Consider the following 18942-nt stretch of genomic DNA (forward strand, 5'->3'; position numbering starts at 1 on the left):
AGCGTCGCGCTCCAGCTCAGCAACTTCCACACGGAGCTCCCTGGTTTCTGCCCTCCACCTTCCCACCTGCTGAGTGGCTCCAGCCTTGTCTCCTCACCTCAGCCTCCAGGCCAGAGCACGGGCGGGGCTCTCCGTGCCGCCACACCTTTGTCCCTGCGAATTCCTTCTTCCTCTAGACTTTCTCAGTGACATTTCCTAGGCGGCCCAGGTGGGGAAGGAGGTGGCAGGACCAGCTCCGAGGGACCTCGAGAGCCTGGGGTTGGGAGAGAGGGCGTCTCCGAGGTCAGATTCAGCGACCAGCGGCTTCGCTGGGTTCTAACCCTCGGTCAGCTGGTTCAATTCAGATGCACCTTGTAACTGACCCCTCCGCGTAGGATCACTGGCATCTAGGCAAGCGGTCTCCAATGAAAGGCCGTCCTCAATGACTAGTCCCAGAATGTAGGAAAGTCTAAATCAGACTCAGCACCAGCTGTGTCCCCCAAGTGCTGCTCCCTCTCTCACGGGATATTGAGGCATCGCTGAGTGTGCATTTTAAAAATGGGGAAGTTAACTGACAGACTCCTCGGCGTCTCAGGTTCCCACGACCACTAACCCTATAAGCACAAGCGCAACCACGCGCCTCTGTGATGCAGGCCCACCTCCTCCCCGATTCTGCAGACGGTCCCCAGGCTGAGAGCAGCACAGTCCCACCGTGCAGCCCCTGACACGGTGGGAGCAGTGACACCATGTGCTGGTTACTCGTCTCGTAACCAGTGTGTGTTCCCACAAGCCAGGCAGGGGCGGGACCTGGCCAGAGCTCGCCAACGTCCTGGTTGGTTCTTAGCTTCTCTCTCTCTCTCTCTCTCTCTCTCTCTAATTTTTTTTTTTTAATTTCAGAGAGGAAGGGAGAGGGAGAGATAGAAATAGCAACAATGAGAGAGAATCATTGATCAGCTGCCTCTTACACGCCCCACACTGGGGATCGAGCCCGCAACCCGGCCATGTGCCCTGACCGGAATCGAACTGTGACCTCCTGGTTCAGAGGTCAAAGCTCAGCCACTGGGCCACGCTGGGCGGTTCTCGGCGTCTTCAGAAGACCCCAGAGTGGTGCCAGGTTCCGCGAGCCAGCCGAGCGCCCCTGTCCTCTACCCAGACCTCCTCCTGCATCCTCCGCTCCACCTGCCCAAGAGCGAAGGGGAGGGCCCGCGGGGAGAAGCAGGTCTGCTGCTCTGAGGACTTGGCTTTTGCCTAAAGAGCTTCTCCAGATGCAAAGCTGGAACCGGAGGGTCCCCATAAGCAGGAGGGGGGGCCCTCCAGGTGCCAGCAGTGACACCCCTCCCGCCCCCTACAGCCCCAGGAAGAAATCCAGTGGGTCGGGGTTTTTAAATCGCTTCCATTTCACTTAGAATTGAGGTTCACCAGGTCCCCAGGGACACATGACTTTTCTTCTCACCCGGTTTTCTCTGGCCGGTGAGTCAGGCCTGGGCCGGTTAGAGCCCGGTGCGCGTGCGGGTGGTGGGAGATGCGGTCTAGCGTGAACCCGTGTCACTGGGTCTTAAGCAAACTGAGAGGCAGAGCTCAGGGGAGCTGGCCGTTTCATTGCCTTTGTCACCCCAGAGCTGCTGGGGCAGGAGGGCATGACAGCAAAGGTGAAGGAGCCGGTGGGGACGCGGCCTGAACGCAGGCGAGGGTGTGTTTGCCAAAGTCAGAATCGGCTCTATTTTCACCTGTGTCCTTCAGGGTAGACCAGCAGGGCCAGGTATGAACTGCCCCCTGCTGGCAGACACAGAGAAGTGCATAAAAATGTCCACCTCTTTAAAAAGTCATATTCTGGCCTGGCCGGTGTGGCTCAGTGGTTGAGCATTGACCTATGAACCAGTAGGTCACGGTTGGATTCCCAGTCAGGGCACATGCCTGGGTTTCAGGCTTGGTCCCCAATGTGGGGCGTGCAGGAGGCAGCCCACCCATGATTCTCATCATTGATGTTTCTATCTCCCTCTCTGAAATGACTAAAAATATGTGTTTTTTACAAAAGTGTTCTCTTGGGGTCTTGGCGAGCTGCCTTCATTATTCCTATGACAGCCTCGCTCCTGCAGTGTGGGCCTGGTCCAGCAGCGGCAGTCTCTCCGGAGAGCTTATGAGGAATGCAGACTCTCAGGCCCCACCCTTGGTCCCGGAATCAGTCCACACGTCGGCAGGATTCCCGGGGGAATTCATGATCCACGTGCACATTTACACGTGAGAGCCCTGAGCATGGCTTCAGAAGGAACTCTGACCCAGGGGTCGGTGTGCTGTGCCCTCGGGTTCGGGTCAAATTGAATTCACTTTGAACAGTGAGTGAACACCACCGAAGGGCAAGGAGCGTTTGATCCCCGACCGCTCTATGCCCTTATTTTCTTGCTCCTCTTGCTGCACACGTCCTCGCACGTCCCTCGCCCTTTCACCTGCTGTATCCCAATGGCCTGCGGTATTTCAGCAGCAGCATCTGTCCCGGGGAGGATGGGAGAGGCAAGGGTTCTGCCTCTGGCATCCTCTGTGTCCCTCTCCCGCCCTGAGGCCCTGCTGGTACCATCTGCGTTTGCCAGGAGCGGTGGGCCGCGGGTGGAGCTGCCGGGCACTGCCCATCCGTCTAACCACGGTGTTCTTTCCCGTGCCAGGTCAGGGAAGAGTGCCGGCTCCTGAACGCCCCACCGGTTCCGCCCCGAAGCGCCAAGCCTCTGTCCACCAGCCCCTCCGTCCCGCCTCGCACAGCCAGGCCCCGGCCGCAGACTCGCTCTCCCAGCCCCACCCTGTCCTACTACTCGTCAGGGCTGCACGACATGTAAGTTCACGGCAGGGCCACTCTGGCAGGCTCTGCCCAGGCCGGGTCGGGGGTCCCGAGAGCCGTGTGGAGGGAGCCCCCCCAGGCAGGTGGCGGAGAGGAGACATACTTGTTGGTCCTGAGCTAGGATGAGAGCCAGTGTCCCAGGAAGAAGGAGCCCGAGCCTGAGAAGTTCAGAGATAAAGGCCGACTGGGTTCTCTTAGAACAGTGGTTCTCAACCTTCTGGCCCTTTAAATACAGTTCCTCATGTTGTGACCCAACCATAACATTATTTTCGTTGCTACTTCATAACTGTCATGTTGCTACTGTTATGAACCGTAATGTAAATATCTGATATGCAGGATGGTCTTAGGCGACCCTGCGAAAGGGTTGTTCGACCCCCAAAGTGGTCGCGACCCACAGGTTGAGAACCGCTGTCTTAGAAGCAATCCAGCCCCGCTGGTGTGGCTCAGTGGTTGAGCATTGACCTATGAACCAGGAGGTCACAGTTCAATTCCAGTCAGGGCACATGCCCAGCTTGCAGGCTCCATCCCCAGTGTGGGGCGTGCAGGAGGCAGCCGATCAGTGATTCTCTCTCATCATTGATGCTTTTCTCTCTCCCTCTCCCTTCCTCTCTGAAATCAATAAAAAAATTTTTTTCTTTAAAGAAGTTGGTCATTTGGTATGCGAGTCTCTAATTCTTTGGCAGTGCTGGCCCTTAACATATTCTGGCTTTCAGAGTCAGGTACGACCTACCGTCCTTTTTGCCGTTGTTTAATTGAACGTATTTGGTAGGCAGCCATCCGTGGGCTGCCCTCGGCCCTCGGCCCTCAGCTCTCACAAACCAGCACGAGTCCCTTCCACTTGGCGCCATGAGCAACCAGGCTGCACCTTCGGGACTCAGCCGTGGCAGGGTCCCTGGCTCGCTCTCCTCGGGGTCCCCCAGGCAGGACGAGCCCTTCTGGGCCTTTGCTGCCAGGTGTCCTTCCGTCCCATCTGCACCCCCCCTGCTGTGAGTGCCTTCTCCCGCAAGACAGCTCCTGTCATTGTGGGCAAATGCCAACCCTAGTCTTAGGAACCTTTCACGTCAAGTTTGCCGTCTATCTCCACGTAACTTCCAGGCATTTATGTCTAGAAAATAGAGGGGCCCCCACTTCTCTTTGGGAGCCCGTGAAGGTGTGGAGTCGGCCGGGGTGTGAGTCTTCTCAGGTCCCCTGGCGCCCCCGCCGGTGCCCCCCGAGCGCGTGCTGGCTCAGTCCCCTTGCGCTATGGCCCAGAGCCGAGCGCACTTGCACGATTCCCCCCGCCCCACCCCTCATACCCACCACCCCCCGGTCCTCAGGTCCTCACAGGTTTAGGTAGCTCGTCTTCGCAGGTATTGTTTGTTCTGCAGACATTAGGCTCTTGATGCTAATGTGACTCGATAGCGCAGAAGCCAGGCCAGCACCAGCACTGCGCCCGGAGCGTTTCCTCTGCCTTAAGCTCTTGGGTGGACAGAGAGTCGTGGGTGGTGGCGATGTGGTCGTGTCCCAGGCGCAGGATGGCAAGCACCAGGCACCCATCTGCTGCCCCGGCCTGGTTGCTGCGGGCGCCACCAATCAATCCAGCACCTGCCGGTGATCAGCCCAAGCATGGCCGAACGATGTTTCTCATCAGAAAGATCTAGGCCCCCACCAGCAATGCGTTTCTTGTTAGTTAAATATGTGTGTATACATATATGTGCCATCTCCCCTGTAGCATTTTAAGTCATGTTCATATCCATAATTACCAATACATGTTAGTAACTTAAAGATCCTCTTTTTAGTTCTTTAAAGTATATTTTTATTGATTTCAGAGAGGAAGGGAGAGAGAGAGAAACATCAATGATGAGAATCATTGGTGGGCTGCCTCCTGCACGCCCCCTACTGGAAAGATTCTTTTTTTAAAAACACTCCCTGAGGTTCGCAGGTACTTAGGGAATTCACTAGAGGCCCGGTGCACGACATTCATGCACTGGGGGGTCTGGGGGTCCCTCAGCCCGACCTGCACCCTCTCCAATCTGGGAGCCCTCAGGGGAGCCCTCTCCAATCCAGGAGTTTCTGTCTGTCTTTGCAATCATATGAGTGAATTGTCTGAGAACCCAACTCAGTTTGGTTTGTTGCTCACAGAATAATAGAGGCATTTTTTTTTCCTTTGCTTCATTGGTGGAGATTTCCTGGAAGTTTTAGGATATCTTCCCTTTAATTTTTCCTAGACACTCTGACTTTACTTATGTCTCTCACCTTTGCTTTCCCTCTATCCCCATCCGCAACAGTAACTTGCTCCAGGCTCACTTTGCTCTAGTGCAGTGTTCAGCAAACTCATTAGTCAACAGAGCCAAATATCAACAGTACAACGATTGAAATTTCCTTTGAGAGCCAAATTTTTTAAACGTAAACTATATAGGTAGGTCCATTGTTATTAACTTAATTAGGGTGCTCCTAAGCTGGCCTTTGCTAAAAACGTCCTCAATCTGATTGAGGTACATTCGCTGAGGTCGACCCCTTTCAACTCTCCCATCCACACTCGTCTTGTATACTTGTTTCGTCTATCTCCTTCCGTTCATCCTCTCTATATGTCCAAACCATCTCAACATACCTTTCTCAATCCTCGACACTACATCTTCTTTCACTCCACAATGTTCCCTAAAATTAACTTAATAAACTTCACTTAAAGTTTTAAGTCAACTTCGCACTGTACGTGCACGCCCGCACGTGGTATTTTGTGGAAGAGCCACACTCAAAAGGCCAAAGAGCCACATGTGGCTCACGAGCCACGGTTTGCCAACCACTGCTCTAGTGTCTACTCTAGGAGATCCCACAACACACCTGCCACCAGAACTATGATTCCCAGCATTCCTGGTGCTCCCCGCACTCTGGGCTTTCACTTCTGGTCCTGGGGCTGCCACCAGAACTACTATTCCCAGAATTCCTGGTGCTCCCCGCGCTCTTGGTTTTCCCTTCCTGCTCTGTTTCCATCCCATGGCCTCCCACTCTGCCAAGTCCTCCAAGCTACCAGCTCGCCCTCTTTGCTCTCTGTCTGACGGCTTGGGGAGCCAAGTTCCCCAAGCCGCTCCACTCTCTGCCGGCTCTCCCGCTCTGCTCTCTGCCCGGCACCTGTGTATGCAAATTAACCCACCATCTTTGGCGGGTTAATTTGCATACTCACTCCTGATTGGCTGATGAGTGTAGCGGAGGGACAGTCCATTTAAATGTTTCTCTTTTATTATATAGGATGAAACGTTCCTAACTGCATTTTCCTACTCAGCAGCAGCATCTTGGGGAGAAGGAAAGGCTTGTCGTTGACCCTGCTTTTTGGCCGCTAACCTCCCTTTCTATGTTGGCTTTCAGCAGCGTGACTAAGAGCGACGCCAGCCCTTCCGACAGCGCCCCCGCCTCCTGCTACCCGTGCCACCGTGGGAAACCTGACTCGGTGGACCTGCAGTCCCCGCCGGGCAGCCCCTCGGACCCGCTGTCCGCCCGGCTCTCCTGGCCCGGCCATCACTCGGGAGCATCCTCCGAGGGCCACGCCCGCAGCGACTTCCTGCTGGACCCCAGCCGCAGCTACAGCTACCCCAGGCAGAAGACGCCGGGCACACCCAAGAGGCACTGCCCGGCGCCCTTGGACCTGGAGGGCCGCGAGCCCCCGGCCGGCCCCCCCAGCGCGGCCCCTGCAGGATTCGGCGGCAGCGGCTCCGGCTGCCCCAAGTCGGCCAGCTACTCCCTGGGGAGCACAGACGAGAAGCCGCTGGCGGCTGGCACCACCAAGCAGAGCCTGTCGTGCCCCGCCCTGCCCCCCCGGGCCCCCAGGCCGGTGGAAGAGAAAGCCTCCTCCGGAACCCCGCCTTTGCCTCTGAAAATCGACGGTGCTGAGGGGGACCCCACGGCGGGGTCCGCGGACCTGGCCGAGGACCAGTACTTCGTGCCGAAGGGCGCGCAGGACATCTTCTCGGTCCCGTACCCCTTCTCCTCACCGCTCCACCTGCAGCTGGCCCCCCGCTCCTGCGGGGACGGCTCGCCCTGGCAGCCGCCCGCCGACCTGTCGGGACTCTCCATCGAGGAGGTGTCCAAGTCCTTGCGGTTCATCGGGTTGTCGGAAGACGTCATCTCCTTCTTCGTGACCGAAAAGATTGACGGGAATTTGCTCGTGCAGCTGACAGAAGAAATCCTCTCGGAGGATTTCAGACTAAGCAAACTGCAGGTGAAGAAGATCATGCAGTTCATCAACGGCTGGAGGCCCAAGATATAGCCCCGTCCCCCCGCCGGCATCGCACGAACCGGGAACGCGTGCTAGAGGCGGGGCTGGGACACGAGCTCATGTTTTCTTTTGCACTAAAAACCTTCTCTGTAAATAGGGGTAAGAGAAGCCCTCACTAGGCAGGCCACGTTTTTGAACGGTGAACAGGCTATTTTGTACATCAATAAAAACGCTGTCCAGAACACTCAGAGGTGCCTTGTCCGTCACTCAACACTCAGCAGCTGCTAAACGGCAACAGGCATGTCCCGAGTCGGGATTCTCACCCAAGCAGGGTGATGCGAGACGGGATGATATTTATTACAGAATAGCCAAAGCGGAGGAGACACGAGAATCTCTAAGGAACAAAACAAACCAACAGTTTTGGACAACAGTCCCTTCCCGGGGGGGTGGGAGGGAGATCTATTGTAGTGAGCGCTAGCCTGTGCTCCGTTTGGGGTACTCAGTGCGAACTGTCTTACTCTTGTGCCTGGAATGTTAGTGATATGAAATGACACTGGAATGTGAGGTGCTCGGTGGGGATCTGTGCATCGAAAGGCATTTTCCAAAAGTCGTGTGTGGATGGAAGACACAGGACATCCTTAGAAATCATACAAACCATGACCGCAGTCATTCATCCGTAACTGCTGCTAATTTTATTGAGCAGAAGAAGAAAAAAAAACAACAACACAGAATAGATACAATATGTGTGTAAATGTCTACGCAATACATATGTGTATGTTTTAAACCTCATTGTGAGTCTGATGTTTTTGCAGCGGTTCTCAACCTGTGGGTCGCGACCCCTGAAAATACATCCTGCATATCAGATATTTACATGACGATTCATAACAGTAGCAAAAATTACAGTGATGGCCGAAACCGGTTTGGCTCAGTGGATAGAGTGTCGGCCTGCGGACTGAAGGGTCCCAGGTTCGATTCCAGTCAAGGGCATGTACCTGGGTTGCGGGCACATCCCCAGTAGGAGATGTGCAGGAGGCAGCTGGTGGATGTTTCTCTCTCATCGATGTTTCTAACTCTCTATCTCTCTCTCCCTTCCTCTCTGTAAAAAATCAATAAAATCTATTTTTTAAAAAATATTACAGTGATGAAGTAGCCACGAAAATAATTTTCTGGTTGGGGGTCACCACAACATGAGGAGCTGTATTTAAAGGGTCGTGGCATTAGGAAGGTTGAGAACCACTGGACGTCTGTTCGCTTTCACGTGCCCACTGAGATTCGGGGCCCCTGGCTGGTTTGATTCTCGCTGGGAGCCCGGCCCTCGAAGCCGGGGCTCGACGGGGCTTCCCCACAGAAGGCATGGGAGAGAGAGCAGGACAGAGTCTGTGCTGGGAGTTCCGTGGGACGTGAAGCCCGCGGGGGGGCTGGGTTTTGCGCCTAATCCTCCCGTGCTGACGTCTAGGGACACGACCATTCTTCTCCAGGCTGAGGGCCTCTCCCCCTGATCGCTGAAAGGGGGGTCTTCAGGGCATTCCTTCAACGTCAGACGCACCACCTGCCGTGACTCGGGGCTACGTCTGTTGAGTAGTTTTTAAAAGTATTGATGAGAGTCCTTGTTTAGTTCCTACACCTCTTCACTCCTCTCTTCCAAAGAAAACACATCATTACTATGCTTTCATCCCAAGAATGTCAGAACATGATTCTGTCAAATGCTGCCAAATGTGAATAAATATTCCAAACCCTAACGCCTCCCCTTCACGTTCGGCTTTCTGCAGGAGCATGTGTCTTAGCAAAGCTTCCGCTCTCCGGGCGAGCCTCGCCGCATAGCCCTGGGGTCTGCCCGGGTTCCGGAGGCACCCACAGCCCATGGCTGAGGCGACCTGATGGTTCCCTCCTCCTGCCACTAAAACAAGTTAGTGAAGGCAAGACCCTCCACTCTCCTTCTGCAGGCCTGTGCACGTGGCTTTATTTCTTGGCGATCAAGATACTTTTAATCTATCTCATGGTTTCCATCTTTTTTTTAAAAAATATTTATTTTTATTGATTTCAGAGGGGAAGGGAAAGAGCGATAGAAACATCAATGGTGAGAGAGAACCACTGATCAGCTGCCTCCTGCACACCCCACACTGGGGATCAAGCCCACAACCTGGGCATGTGCCCTTGGCCGGAATTGAACCTGGGACCCTTACAGTCCCCAGGCCAACACTCTGTCCACTGAGCCAAACCAGCTAGGGCTAATGGTTTCTCTCTTACATGCCCTTTAAAAATAACAGTCCACGTGGAAGTTTCCAGTACGGCTCCCCCAGGACAGGACAGGGGGCCTGTCAGGAACTTTCCTGGTCAGAAAGCATCCCTGTCTGCAGGCAGCCCCCTCAGGAGCGCCAGCCTCTAGAACAGCCATGGGCAAACTTTTTGACTCGAGGGCCACAACGGGTTCTTAAACTGGACCGGAGGGCCGGAACAAAAGCATGGATGGAGTGTTTGTGTGAACTAATATAAATTCAAAGTAAACATCATTACATAAAAGGGTACGGTCTTTTTTTTTTTTAGTTTTATTCATTTCAAACGGGCCGGATCCAGCCCGCGGGCCATAGTTTGCCCACGGCTGCTCTAGAATCTTCCCTGTAAAGCAGTGGTTCTCAACCTTGGCTGCACATTAGAGTCACCTGGGAATCTTTTCGAAATCCTGATTTCTGGGCCTCATCCTCCGGAAATTCTGTTTTTTTGTTACTAATGTTGTGGCCCCAGCCCATAACAAAGAAACACTTTGCCACGCGCCTGGGGCAAAGTGTCGGTCAAAACAGGACCCTTCGCTGGGTCCTGACATCCTGGCCAAAGTCATCATGCCCCTCAGAAAGGTAATCAGCAATAAACCAGCCCACTCAGCTAAAGTGTCAAAGGTGGGGCCGGCTCCCGGAGGGAGGGATGGAGGGAGGACCCCCACCTCGCAGCCCGATTGCTGTCAGCGGGCAAAGGCCTGCAGCCCTGTCCCCCGGTTTGGGCTGCTCGGTGGGGTGAACTGTGAAAGTCACATGTGTGCTGTCACCCCCGTGTGCCGTGTAAGGGTATAAAGTCGCCACAAGCTGCCCATTCGAGGACACGGCCGTGTTTATTCTTGTCTCCAGGAGAAATACCACAGCAATCGGATGGGAAATGTTAGGGCTGTTTCCAGCACAGCCATAAACAGCCTTCGCTGCCATCCCAGGCCCCTGCACGTCCCACAGGAGATCGGGGTTCATGTGGTAGAGAGGGCCCTTCTCCCCAACACTCGTCACCGCTCGTCAGTCAGGCCTCAAGATAGAAGGTGAACATTTCAAAGAACAAACTGGGGAACAGAGCAGCTCTCCGAAAACCCTCGGAGCTGCTCCAAGACGATGTCCACGTCCTCCCCCCGGGAAACCTCATCCCCATGTTGGACACACAGACTCGCAGCGACTCTGTTCATCGAATGGATCCCCACTATTTCTCTAGTCCTGTACGCGCATCGGCTGCTGGGGCAAGAGGAGGGAGAGGCCCGGAATTCCCTCGATGGGAAGCAGGACTTTCACCCTGTGGGGCGGTGGGATTGTGAATTCCGATGGCCCCTTCCTGTCAAATCACATCGCTTCGTCTTTAAAACGTGGTGTCTTACAACTTGTCTGCTGTGAAAGCCCGGGCCCAGAGGTAAGCGCCGTTCCAGTTAAAACCAGAGAACCGTCTTCTGTGATTGTGCTGCTGTCTCACGTTTAGGCCATGACTTTTGTAACGAGCTTATCCGATGACAGATTTCCTTTGTTTACAGTCTCCTGTAGGAGGGCTCGGATCACTTCTCAGCTACCCGCCTCCTCTCCCATCTTCACGTGACGCCCCATCTTCACGTGACGCTCCAAAGAAAATACTGTTTCAGCCCAGCCTAAAAGATAGAACTCAAAAATTGGGGAATTTTTTTTAACTTACATGGAAATGGCCTGTTCTTCTCACAGAATTTCGTGACCTGTACTGTTTCTTGGCGTGGAAACCGGGGCCTGTGGACTACCAGGGCCCAGTCGCATTGCTGTCCAGAGCATTACCTGATGGGCCCACTGTGTACCTCAAGAGAAACGGGACGTTATGTCTGGAAAAATTCATTGTTGATTTCAATGGTTCTGAAATGTCTATAAATAAAGAAATTTTAAAAGTTGCTTTCCAGGGATTGTTCCTCAGGGAGTCAGACCTAGAGGTTCTGTGGTTTTCTAGAACTGCTCTTCCCCATCCTCATTAAGGAGAAGGGAACTAGTCCTCGCTGGTGTGGCTCAGTGGATAGAGCATCAGCCTGTGGACAGAAGGATCCCGGGTTCGATTCCGGTCAAGGGCACATGCCCTGGTTGCTGGCTCGATCCCCAGTGTGGGGCGTGCAGGAGGCAGCTGATCAGTGGTTCTCTCTCATCATTGATGTTTTCTAACTCTCTCTACCCCTCCTTTCCTCTCTGAAATCAATAACAATATATTTAAAAATAATAATGTGATTATTTTTACAATAAATAAAGGAGAAGGGAACTTGTCTGAAGGGAGTCTTAATGCTGCGAGCCCGTTCTATCTGAACAAGAGACGAGACCCCCGTCATTCAAATACCCCGACGGCTCTCACACAGAATGCAATGCCTGTGTGATCAGTTAGAGTTAGAACCGGACACAGACAGATGACCTGGAGAGTTTTAAAAAAAAGTGTCCATGTTTGCACAGGAGAGTACACATCCACAGCGCTGGCTTTTTGCTTCTCAGACCTCTATGCTTCAAGTTACACCTTTATATCGAGCAGAAATGGTGGAGGGTGCTGGAGCAAGGCCTGGGCATGTCGTGTGCTATGGCATCCACCTGTAACACCTGTACGTGTTCCAGAAAAGTTAGCCAGTGGAGGTTGGTTAAGCGCTTTTATTGTACGCCAACTAGCATCACGTAGCTCCCCAACATTTATGCCCCAAATTTCTGTCAGTTTTTTTGTTGTTTTTTTGTATCGAGCCATTGGAGTGAGGGTCACTAGGGGAGGATGGGGGGACAATGAGATCAGAGGTTCTGACCTCCCCAGCTTCACACCAGAAAGTTGTGCTGTTCTCTTTTCCCGGACAGGGCACCCCAAGTCATTCACCCCATCTTAGTACCGAAGCCTCGACCTTCTGTACTGTTCCCCGGGGATAAAGCCTGTGGCTAAACCGTAGGCGGCCCTGCCCCGGGTTTCAGGGACGCTCTGGAAGAAGCTATAGGGCCCACGAGGTTGTCTGAAATGTCCCAGGATTGGCCTCACGGTCCTGGGAGCTTTCACCCCGTGTACGCCAGGACGTATGACCCCCCAAACGGGACCCTGCAGAGTGAATTTGAGTTTAGAAGTAAGTTGGATTAGAATCAAGGATGTTTGGGACCCTCCATGCCTGAGGTTAGAGAAAGCCAGATCATTGAAAAGAGTGATGCGTCCTGGGTAAATTCTTATTTCACGGACTGAAATTTCCCTTTAGCCCCTCTCCCCACCCCACCCCTCCCCAGCCCCTTCTTGCGTATCTAGCTCACACAGGTCCTTCAGAATTGACCAATAGCACCCCACGCTGACGAGGTGTCTCTCTTCTGTGCGGAGGTGGCCTTCCGTGCAGGCTCCGACCAGCAGTTGAGCGTTGGCCCAGGAACCAAGGGGTCATTGGTTCGACTCCTGGGCAGAGCACATGCCTGGGTTGTGGGCTTGATCCCCAGGAGGGGCCATGCAGGAGGCAGCTGACCCACAATGTCCCTCTCTCGTCGATGTGTCTAGCTCTCTCTCCCTCTCCCTTCCGCGCTCTCTGAGCATCAGTCAAATCACGTTTAAAAGGAGCAGGAGATGACCTTGCACTGCTGCTCCCTGGGCAGTGCTGGCTGCAAATCAAGACGCGCCTCCCCTGCTTTCTGCTCATAAAGCGGAGGCTCTGGACATGTCTCCTGCTTTCTGACCAAAAGGGGTGACTCTGGAGATGTAAGTGAAACAGGATAAGGTTTAAAAACTGTGAGAAATTCACACACAGGGCACACGCCTTTCACCCCGCGGTAGCCAGGGGAGCCCCGAGGAAATGAACACACTGGGCCCCATCTGTGGAGAAGCAGCTGCAGTACTAAGTATGGCCACATGGTGTCAGGCTTTTCCAACCAGCTAATGACTACCCCAGCGTTAGTCCAGGCAACATTTTTTGGTTTGTTTTTCTATAATCATTATTTCTATTATATGTTTCCCCACAGCTGTAATTACTTGTTAATGCAACATGGGAAGGGGAAATAAAAGGTTAATATTATGTCGACCGGTGTAACTCAATGGTTGAGCATTGACCTATGAACCAGGAGGTCACAGTTCCTGGTCAGGACACATGCCCCGGTTGCGGGCTCCATCCCCAGGAGGGGACATGCAGGAAGCATCCAATCAATGATTCTCTCTTATCATTGATGCAACCAAGGCACATGCCCCTGACCGGACTCGAACCCAGGACCCTTGAGTCCACAGGCCAACGCTGTATCCACTGAACCAAACCGGCCAGGGCTTATCATTGATGTTTCTATCTCCCTCTCCCTTTCTCTCTGAAATGAATTTTAAGAAATACATTTTTTAAAAGATGAATGCTATGCTAGTATTCTGGAGCTACGAGACATGAGAAGAAACAAAAGCATGTGAACTTTATTGCAAACGATGATGCTCCGGGCGGAATCTTGGCTGGACCGTTCCCGCGTGGAAGGAAATGGGAACTCATACGGGAAGCACCTGCGGCTCTGTCCTCTCGACTGCCACTTGGATCCCACACCCACAAGCATTTTTCCTGGCTGCCAAGCAGGAAGAACGCTTAGACGTGGGGAGGATAAAAGACACATAGACTCTGGCCTTTAAAAAAAGGTTTTTATTGATTTCAGAGAGAAGAAGGGAGAGGGAGAGACAGATAGAAAATCGGTGAGAGAGAAACATCGATCGGCTGCCTCCTGCATGCCGCTCACTGGGGATGGAGCCCGCAACCCGGGCATGTGCCCTGACCGGGAATCGAACCGTGACCTCCTGGTTCATAGGTCGATACTCAACCACTGAACCACACCAGCTGGGCCCTGACATGACTCTTTGAACAAGGGACTCCCCATTTTCATTCCGTACTGAGCCCGGCAAGCTGTGTAGCAGGTCTCAGGCAAACGGGGTAAGAACAGACAAACAAGACTCGTATTGTTGGCTCTGTCCTGTTCCAGAAGCAGCAGCCCCTGCTCCTTAACGCTTGCCCTCGTGCTGACACGATCGGCATGTGAGATGCTGAAACAGCAACGCCTTCTCTCATCTCCACACCCTTCCTCCGCTCATCTGTGGAGAAGGGGGGGGCGTGGCAGGAGAGGTATGTCAAGTCAGTATCAGATGCAGTGACAAAAGAAATGAGCCTCACCTTGTTATCATAAGTAGATATGAAGAGCCATTTAAAGCAAACGTTCTTTACACAGAAAAACAATGAAGGGGACCAATCTCGGAGCACCTGGGGGAAGAGAGTCGTGTTTCACTAATTGATGTCTGTCCCATGTAGAGCAGTGCGCGGGCAGGAGGAGCCCAGTGGACAGGAGGAGCCAGTGGACGGGAGGAGCCCAGTGGTCGGGAGGAGCCAGTGGCTGGCGGGCTGAAGTAGAGGCTGGGGAATGAATGGGCTGACAGAGTTCATCCAGAGGTCAGGGACGCTCTCCAGGCAGCCCCAGCCAGGACCAGGCCACCCACTGCGCGCGCCAAGGAACCCCCAGGCTCTTGTTCGACTGCCCATCCACTGTTGGTCAGTTTTGTGTGGGCTTCTGGAAGTTGTCACGAGACCACAAAGGACACAACCAGCAGCAGCGAGCGGCCACATTGAAGGAAATGCCTACAGCGGGAACAACACGCACACACACTCGGGTCTGGGTTGGAGCTTCTCATTGAGAACGTTTCGATGGGCATCTCTGGATGTTGACAAGAATGATATGATGGTATCAACAGTCACCCACAGCCTAACCGAGAACAAAAGTCATAAAGAGGCCGATTTCTTAAGCCTTCGCTCCAGGCAAATATGCAGTTTTTAATGTGTTTTTCCCTATTCTACCTCCTGCAGCCTAAAATGTCTTTACATGACCCCTGATCACCACAACCCCATAGATCAGTGATTCTTAACCTTCTGGCCCTTTACCACAGCGCCCCCACAGCCAGGAGCTGGCAGTGCATGGTGGGTAACAGCTGTGGTTGTTTCATGGGTGGTTGAGTGCCTGGGTTGGTTGGTTGGTGGATTTTAATTCAACAAGTGCCTTTCTCTTCTTCTGTGTTAGTGTTATTGGACCAATGGATCCGTTCGCAAATAAGCGCACAGTAAGACACGAACAGGAGTTGGCAGCACAGAAGGCAAGGGTTTATTTGTAGGAAGTGGCCCACGCCCAGAGAATGGTGAGCTAGTGCCCAGAGACCTGCTCCCCATGGCTTCTGGGGGGCGAGTCTACAGGGAAATCATTAATCGTGGTGACCGAGGGGCTTAGGGTCGTGGTCTCTGCTGCCCGGTTGGTGCTAGGGCAGGGGGAGTCGATCCCTGCATCTGGTCCTGCTATCAGCCATGGCATCACTGTGTGTGGTTCCGATGCTACTCTGGGCCTGGAGCTGGAACATGACGGAGGCCTAGACACAATCTCTAATTTGATCCAAACTCTGTCTCTGGGTCAACAGACCCAGGATTTGTTCCCAAGAGTATCTGATGCCGATCAGAAGCTCACTGTCCTGGGGCTCCATGATTAAGGGAGTGGCCTGCAAGGGAGAAGGAGGCAGGGGAGGCAGGGGCCAGGGCGGCCAATTTGAGTCAAAAGGAAAGAAAGGAGAGAAGGTTGTAGAAGAGAAATTAAGCCTAACTGGTTTGGCTCAGTGGATAGAGCGTCGGCCTGCGGACTCAAGGGTCCCAGGTTTGATTCCGGTCAAGGGCATGTACCTTGGTTACGGGCACATCCCCAGTGGGGAGTGTGCAGGAGGCAGCTGATTGATGTTTCTAACTCTCTATCCCTCTCCCATCCTCTCTGTAAAAAAATCAATGAAAAATTTTTTTTTAAAAGAAGAAGAGAAATGAAGTTTCGCCCAGCCGGTGTGGCTCAGTGGTTGAGTGTCAACCCGTGAACCAGGAAGGAGGTCACAGTTTGATTCCCTGTCAGGGCACATGCCCAGGTTACAGGCTTGATCCCCAGTAGGGGGCGTGCAAGAGGCAGCCCATCAATACTTCTCTCTCATCATTGATGTTTCTCCCTCTCCCTCTCCTTTCCTCTCTGAAATCAATTTGTGTGTGTGTGAGTGTGTGTGTGTGTGTGTGTGTGAGTGTGTGTGTGTGTGTGTGTGTGTGTATGAAAGGAAGTTTCTACAGTTGCAAGAGCAGCCTTCTCCTCACTCTCCTGTCTCGGCCGAAGCTGCCCGGCCCTGCCTGTCCTCAGGAGCATCTGAACCAGCAGGCGTGTTCTCACCTTAGTGCCATGAAGGAACTTTCTTCCCCAGAAGATGAGTTGGGGCCCAAGGCTCTCATTTTCCTCCCACTAGACTGCAAGCTCCACTGTCTTCTTCACCTTAGTCCTGCTCCTCCCCTGCCCTCAGCCTATCCCTTCCTGGCCACGTTCCATAAATATTTAAGTTGTTGGATTGGAATTTAAGAAAATTAACCATTTAAATTCTGCTCTTGAAAATAAACTCTTTTTTAAGAAGAATTTTTTAAAAAGAAGATACATGTCTGCGGAAAGCAGTGTTTAGGTACCTGTGCTGTAGGCGGCGGAAGGGCACCAGGTGTGTGGTCAGTGGGGAGGGGGAGGGGCAAGGGAAGGGAAAGGCTCAGGTGTGCTCGGGGAGGGGGAGGGGAGGGAGAGGGCACCGGGCCTCCCTCCTCAGGGTGGTCAGGGCCGGAATTTAGGGGAGGTCCCAGGGGAAGATCTCCATAGACCAGTGGTTCTCAACCTTGGCTGCACGTTAGAATCACCTGGGAATCTTTTTAAAATCCTGATTGTCTGGGCCTCATTCCGGAGGCCCACAAAAACAATATGTAATTATATATGTGTTTTCCGATGGTCTTAGGCGACCCCTGTGAAAGGGTCGTTCGACCCCCAAAGGGTTGAGAACCGCTGAACTAGAAGGTCACCATTTGATTCCTGGTCAGGGCACATGCCTGGGTTATGGGCTCCATCCCCAGTGGGGGGCGTGCAGGAGGCAGCAAAGCAATCATCAATGATGTTTCTCTCTCATCGATGTTTTTATATCTCTATCCCTCTCCCGTCTTCTCTCTCTAAAAATCAATTTTAAAAAAAAACAACATCATTTTTTTAAAAAGTTCTAAGAGAGCACAAGTCTAATTTTCTGTCTGAGATGTAGAGAAGACAGGCAGAGATGAACAAAAATAGAAGGAAATTTAACTCATTGGATTTAAAAAAGATTCCCAGGTGATTCTAATGTGCAGCCAAGGTTGAGAACCACTGTCTTAGAAGATTTCTGCCCGGGGCCTCATCCTAGCTCATAGTACCCAGCTGTGAGCGAAGACGCTGCACCTACGTTGCCAGCTGACGATGTGGCAAAGATCATGAGACCCTGTAAAACGTAACCTAAAGAGAGTTACAGATCGCACCGAGACCAGCTAATGGATAATGAGATCCTACTCTAATGTTGCTAATGGGCAATGGAAGTGTTTCCTATTTCTTAAACAGGGTATCTCTGACCATTTAAACAAGCCTGTAGCTCCAGGCACCCACACAGGAGTATACTAAAAAGGCCATTTTGCGTATGCCGCTGGAGGTAATGAGCGTAAGAGGAGGCATCCGTGTCTTATTAATAGCTAAGAGCCCGCTGAGTTAATAGTGCGTTGATAACTTATTTTTGTTCTCCCCTCCTCGCCACGCTTGCATGACTCGGTGATGTAATATTAGCGAGGAAACAAACAGCCAAACTAGCACCATTACGGTGTCATCATTTTCCTGTATCAGAATGTGCTTGCCTGTTATTGGAAACACTTTTTTATCCTTGAGAACATCACTGGACCTTTTTCACAAATACTTGGTGTCCAATACATCAACCCCCAAACTCCCCAAGCCTCTCCTTACTCTCCCCCTTTACCCAACCCGAAGGTCCAATGTTGACCTCTTCAAAAATTCACTAAACACCCGACTGTTGGCTCAGTCTCCCTCTAACCTAGGCTCTGCTCATCTTTTCAGTCTACCCTTGAAGCAAAGGCTCACGGGCCAGTGGCGTCTGAGCCAAGATTTCGGGTGCTTTCGTCCAAGAACTTGCAATTGGCAATCTTCATCCACCACTGACTCTGTCCCTCTCACTGCTGGGCACTCCGGGAGATTAAAGATACACCAGACACAATCCTGTATTTATTCAGCACTGACCCCATGCCAGGCATTGCCAGGCACAGACAGAACCAAAACATGGAGACACCAAGCTGTCCTCAGGAACTTACAGAAAAGAACAAGAAGCAGACGTGTAAAGAAATTAGTGCGTGGCCCGGCTGGTGTGGCCCAGCGGTTGAGCGCTGACCCAGAAACCAAGAGGTCATGGGTTCGATTCCCAGTCAGGGCACATGCCCGGGTTTCGGGCTCAATCCCCAGTAGGGGGTGTGCAGGAGGCAGCGGATCGATGATGTTTCTCTCTCATCATTGATGTTTCTCGCTCTCTCTCCCTCTCCCTTCCTCTCTCTCTAAAAATTAATTTTAAAATATTTTTTAAAAAGAAAGAAATGAGTGTATCAAAATGCTCTCGGCTCTATGACACAGTACGAGCAGAATGCGGGGAGCACTCCACAGAAAGTACCAGAAGGAGATTCAGAGAAGGAAAATATTGCGCAGGTGGGAATGGTGCGGAAGTTTCCAGGAGGAGGGTTTTAGCTTTCAGCGCTTCCTTTGTTCATTGATTTTAGAGACATTGGTTTGTGGATCCACTGACTTATGCATCCACTGGTTGATTCTTATATGTGTCCTGAACGAAAGGAGATAGACGA

At 52.6% G+C, this 18942-nt stretch overlaps 1 protein-coding gene across 2 annotated transcripts in view; it reads left to right on the forward strand.

Moving 5' to 3' along the window:
- The window catches only part of GAREM1 (GRB2 associated regulator of MAPK1 subtype 1), a 153247-nt gene extending 145463 nt beyond the window's left edge, over window positions 1-7784 (forward strand). The window contains exons 5-6 of one of the 2 annotated variants that reach the window (XM_070421213.1): window positions 2637-2800; window positions 6149-7784. In XM_070421213.1, the coding sequence (XP_070277314.1) occupies window positions 2637-2800; window positions 6149-7046 (1062 nt within the window). In that variant the 3' untranslated portion in view covers window positions 7047-7784. The remainder of the gene's footprint in view (window positions 1-2636; window positions 2801-6148) is intronic. The other variant, XM_070421214.1, reaches the window with a different exon arrangement.
- The last annotated feature ends 11158 nt before the right edge of the window (window positions 7785-18942 follow it).

Source organism: Myotis yumanensis, unplaced genomic scaffold (assembly GCF_028538775.1).
Source record: "Myotis yumanensis isolate MYYU_CA2020_CCGP unplaced genomic scaffold, mMyoYum1.0.hap1 SCAF_7, whole genome shotgun sequence".
Lineage (NCBI taxonomy): Eukaryota > Metazoa > Chordata > Mammalia > Chiroptera > Vespertilionidae > Myotis > Myotis yumanensis.